General features: G+C 53.9%; 1 protein-coding gene across 1 annotated transcript in view; it reads left to right on the top strand.

Annotated features, from left to right (window-relative positions):
* The first annotated feature begins 719 nt into the window (after window positions 1-719).
* Window positions 720-5,405, top strand: part of LOC126571921 (paired box protein Pax-6-like) — a 5,431-nt gene continuing 745 nt past the window's right edge. The window contains exons 1-5 of the mRNA XM_050230823.1: window positions 720-868; window positions 1,334-1,499; window positions 1,565-1,745; window positions 1,862-2,542; window positions 4,364-5,405. The exon at window positions 4,364-5,405 is cut by the window's right edge and continues 745 nt beyond it. Coding sequence (XP_050086780.1) covers window positions 730-868; window positions 1,334-1,499; window positions 1,565-1,745; window positions 1,862-2,542; window positions 4,364-5,200 — 2,004 coding nt within the window. The 5' untranslated portion in view covers window positions 720-729 and the 3' untranslated portion in view covers window positions 5,201-5,405. The remainder of the gene's footprint in view (window positions 869-1,333; window positions 1,500-1,564; window positions 1,746-1,861; window positions 2,543-4,363) is intronic.

Here is a 5,405-nt window from a genome sequence, read left to right as displayed (position 1 = left end):
CGAAGCGCACGCCACCGCCAACGCTTTTACAAATTTCCCTGCGAGAGCCCATCGCCTAACTGCTGATTAAACTGCTGAGCACCAGCACCGCCCATCATTGGTAGCAGAATAACGGAGATGTTTGCAACGGAATTTGCCAAAAAAAAAAACATACTAAACCAAACCACCTCCCCCCCCCCCCCCCCCCCCCCTATAGGTACCGCACACCAGGTGTTCGTCGCCGTGCTCTCACGACGCTTCCAACGTTGCTTCAAATGTTTGCTAAAGGCCTTCGCTGGGCCGGGTGTTTGCAACACGCACAAGTTTTGGGGTGGGTTGCGGCCGTTGCTGGTTTTGATGAAAACCCGCGTGGCCCCAACCCCCTCCCCCCCAACAAGTGACACAAGCAAAAAGAGTACACAAATAAATGTTGTTCCTCCCGGGTTTTGAACCGAAACCCCTTTTTGCAGCCCCGATCGGTCGCTCGGCATGCGACGGCCAGCGCGGTGCGTGGTGCGGCCGTGCGCTGCAGCGGGAACGCAGCCGCAGCAAGTAAGTAAGCGAGCGAAGCGGGTTGGTGGTGGTGGTGGTGGTGGTGGACCGCTTCGTCCCGCCTTTTTCCTTCCGCCCCACCCGTTCGCCCGTTTTGTTGGAAAGGAAAGTAGTTGCCTCACGATCGAAACAACAACAACAACAACAACAATCATTATCAAACAACACGGACAGCAATGATTCTATACGATTGGCACGATGGCAGCATGGTGGCGTACTTCATCGTTGAACCGCCCCCCCACGCTTATCAACCATCAACTGATGCGCTTCTCTTTTTCTCCCTTCCTCCTCTATTCCCTATTCGTACCCTTCTGCAGCATGGAATACAAAAATGAAGGTAAAACTCGGCCACCCCCGCCCCGGTCCCCCCGGGATGCTTGTTCTGTTCTCAATCAATGTTCTCCACCGGCTCCTTCGGTTTGTGTTGGTTTTTGTTTTTCGCTTTTTTTTTTTTCGTTGGGTTGCTTCACGTGGCTTTCCTTTTTTTGAGTGAGGCGAACAGGAGGAGGGGTCGTGCAGGGATGGTGGGTGGGTTTCTGGGGGTCTCCGTATGCTTCACTTCCGTTCTCACTTGTGTTCCGGTTGATAATCACCCCCCCCCTGGGCACCCATTTTACGCCAGGGCAGGCGAGATCCTGTTTTTTTGTTGTTTTTATTTCTTCTTGTTGTTCTCCTGTGTAGCTGGCTGGCCGCTGGTGTCCTGGGCACAGGACCACGTCCCATCCATGGCTCCTAAAACTCTCCCCGCCCCCCCCTTAAATGTTTGAACGTTCCTTCCACCCATCGATCCGTACTTCCGTAGGTCACAGCGGTGTCAACCAGCTGGGCGGGATCTTCGTGGGCGGAAGGCCCCTGCCCGACTCGACCCGCCAGCGCATCGTGGAGCTTGCGCACGCCGGCGCACGGCCCTGCGACATCTCGCGCATCCTGCAGGTCTCCAATGGTTGCGTCAGCAAAATACTGGGCCGGTAAGTACCAGCGCCCCTTAAACCGTACTCCGACCGACTACCAATCGCGCTCTCTTTTTCGGTAGATACTACGAGACGGGGAGCATTCGGCCGCGCGCAATCGGCGGTTCGAAGCCGCGCGTCGCCACCCCGGAGGTGGTGAGCAAGATCTCCCAGTTCAAGAACAACTGCCCGAACATCTTCGCCTGGGAGATCCGCGATAAGCTGCTGAACGAGCGTATCTGCACGCCGGAGAACATACCGAGCGTAAGCCGAGCCGAGTGTTGGCCAACAACAATAACAGCAACAGCAACAATCAATCAATCAATCAATCAATCGCTGGCTTTAATCGGACATTCCATCCTCATTCCATCCATCTCCAGGTTTCGTCCATCAACCGGGTACTGCGTAATCTGACCGCCCAGAAGGAGTTCAGCAAAAAGCCACACTCGCAGCAGGACGGGCTGGGTGGTGAGGACGTGAGCAGTTACCATCTGGCCGGTAACAGCGCTGGCAAGTCGCTGAACGATTCCGCCTCGTTCATGCATTATGGCGGTGGCAGCAAGTATCCTGGCGCTACCGATAGCTGCCGATCGGCACAACAGCAACACCAGCAGCACCAGCAGCACCAGCACCAGCAGCACCAGCACCAACACCAGCAGCAGATGCAGAGCACGGAGTCGGTGCTACGGCTCAACGATACGTACCGAGCGGCAGCGGCTGCCGTGGCCGCGACAGCGACGACCACCGGGGCGGGCTCGGGCGAGTCCGACGTGAAGCCGCTGCCGGACGACCATCACCAGAAGCATCCGTTCATGAAGCACTGCTTCACGAACCTCGATACGGGCGGGCCGGCCGCCGGGAAGCCGCCCGGGCACGGCGGCTACGTCGACAGCGATACGGAGCGGCTCAGCCTGAAGCGGAAGCTGCAGCGCAACCGCACCTCCTTCACCGTCGATCAGATTGAGTTTCTCGAGAAGGAGTTCGAGCGGACGCACTACCCGGACGTGTTTTCGCGCGAACGGCTGTCTTCCAAAACGAACCTGCCGGAGGCACGCATACAGGTGAGCATTTCTGAGAGAGCGAGCGACAGAGAGCTTGAACATTTTTTTTTTTTTTGCGTTTACACGGTCTGTCGCAAACGGTAAACGGGACCTTTTTTTTTCCAATTTCTGGTGGTGCTATCTTAAAGTGGGGAGCTTCGGTATTTTCGGACCCAAAAACAAGGTCCGTTTTTGACGATTTTTTGTGGCGTAATCATTCAACTTTAGTTTGGCATGCAAATGGCATATTAAACAGCAACCGTTTGAAAAATATTTGGTAAAGTTTTGAGCAAGATTCATTGACAACTTAATCCGTGGCATCAAATTTTGGTTGGGCGTGTCGTCGCAAAAGGTACTTTTTACGGTGCCCATCGTAGCTGCGTGGTGGGTCATCTGAAGTCGATACAAACCGATATTCGTTAGAAAGATTATAAGTTTATCTAGGTAGCCCCGGAGAGTTTAAGTTGATATTCCTATTTGTCGATATTTGGCAGATTTTTGAAATTGATAAAAGCGATGCTTTTTGTCACTTTGCCTAATAACACGGTTTTTAAAGATTTGTTTACAAAAAAGTAACAACAATTTTCATAAAATCTCAACGGGATTACCTGGCAAAGAGTGTACAGATTATGTGTTGAAAATTTCAAATCGATCGGCCGAGTACTTTTTGTGCTACTGGATGGTCCGCGACGTTGAGCACGGTGACGGCGATTTGTCAAACCGGGTTCGCCCGTTGAAGTCTTTTGATTTCTACCAAAAACAGCTCATGTTTGATGAATTGTTTCAAACAAAAGTATCAACCCATATGTATTTTTGAAAATGCCATAATAAACTACAACTTTTGAAGAAAGTTTGGTCGTATTTTGGGGAAGATTTATAAAAAACTTCATCCGTGGCTTGAGATCTAAGAATGCATATCGCAAAAGATGTACTTTTTTCGGTGCTAATCATATCGGTCAATAAATAGCATTTGCCAAAATAGAAAAGGCGCTAACTCCTCTTTAATGTAAAACAAAAGCGCAAATGGCGAATGGCTACACCAAAGCAGGCAAGAAAGCAGTCACTGCGCTGCGCCGAACTTGCCCCCCTCCAAGTCTCAATTCCCGGAATCGAGAGGCGTCAGCGCCGATGGCTGAGCGGTCGATGGCGTCTCGCTGTACTGTAATGGTCTCGATCGACGTTTAATTGTTTGGGGAATTCCCTCATTATGTGACCATGGCTCTACTAGACGGGAGCCCAGCAGCGCAGGTAGACTGCGAAAACGTAAACAAAGTCGTAAGCTAAAACAAAACAATCAACGACTACGGTGCGAATAGCGTACCAAAGCAGAAGGAACGGTTACTACTGCTGCGCCGCACTTGCCCCCCTAGAAATTCCCGGAATCGATCTAGGTCGGAGTCGACTCGGGGGGCTCGGAATTGACTCCGTTTTTTTTGCAGTCGTTGAATCGTGGGTGCGATTCCATGCGCCTATTATTAGAGCCTTGTATGAAGCGTGGATTAAAGAAAAAGGCTCTGTAACTTGGTCAGTTTTGCTTCGATTGATCCAAAACTTTTACACAATACTCTTGAAAAGATAAGCATTCAGGGGGAAAAATGTTAAAAACATGTGTCACAAAATGAAAATACGCGAAGCCTCCCCCCCCGGCTAAATGTGGGTATTCTTTTGTTTGAAAAGTGCGGGGCATCCTTTTAGCGTCTTTCAGTCTCAATTTCACGACATTCTGACAGTGCGCACCCACCTTTAAGAGAGATCCCGAGCCACTTTGCGACAAACCATGCGACTAATTGAGGTTTTTTGTTTGTTTGTTTGTGGTTCCCCCCCCCCCCCCCCTGCGTCCAGGTGTGGTTCTCGAATCGGCGCGCCAAGTGGAGACGGGAGGAGAAGCAACGTTCGCAGGCCGTATCGGAGGGCTCTTCGTCGGTGGCGGCAGCAGCGGCGTCGGCGGCAGCGGCCGCCGCGGCCGCCGCTGCAGCAGCCGCAGCCGCCGCTGCCGTCCAGAACGCTTCCATCTCGTCCTGTTCGCTCAACCTCGGTGCACCGTCGCTCGTGTCGCACGTGTACGACTCGAACATGTGCGTGGAAGACTCGAACAGCAACTACCTGAGCAAATCGTACCCGCTGGAACCGTCGTTCCAGAGCCTGGAGGCCCTCAAGTCGCCACCGTCGTCGTCGGGGCCGGCATCGGCGGCGGCGGCGGCGGCGGCGGCGCCCCCGGTTAACCATCCCGTGCCCGTGCCCGTGCCGCAGCAGATCTCGCCCGCGGCCATGTCGTTCAAGCTGTCGTTCCCGGGCAGCCACGTGAACCACCCGGCAAACGCCGGTGGCCCGTCCGAGGTCGATGGTGGGCACGGGGGAAACCCGGTGGTGGCCAACAGTGGGGTGATTGGGGCTGGGCTGGATGCGGCCACCTCGAACCTGATGGGCAGCGTCGCGCTCAGCAATGGCGCTACTAGCTTCTCACAAATCGTACCTACCTCGGATGACAAATCGCTGTACAATCACTTTGCCTACTCGGCAGCCGCCGCCGCCAACATGCACCACAGCTACTCGGCCGCCGCGGCGGCCGCCGATCCGTCCTACAACGGGATGTACTTGAAGAACCAGCTGTACAACCTGCCGCCCAACGCCAGCTCGGTGCTCAGCTTCCAGTCCACGCTCGAGTGGAACAAAAGTTAATGGCAGGGGGCCGGGTTCGAGCCGGCACTGCCACCTCCACTACCGACACCTTCCGCATCATCATCATCATCATCATCATCATCAGCATCTTCCACCATACAGCACGGTGATCGATATTAGGAGGGGGGCCCGGAAAGGGCGAGGTCGGCACACCCACCAGGGGGGGGGCACGAACACGAGCGCAGCTCTTATCTCTTTTGACCTA

Source organism: Anopheles aquasalis, chromosome X (assembly GCF_943734665.1).
Source record: "Anopheles aquasalis chromosome X, idAnoAquaMG_Q_19, whole genome shotgun sequence".
Taxonomy (NCBI): Eukaryota; Metazoa; Arthropoda; class Insecta; order Diptera; family Culicidae; genus Anopheles; species Anopheles aquasalis.
Note: the sequence above shows the minus strand (reverse complement) of the source record. Positions and strands in the feature narration are given on the sequence as shown.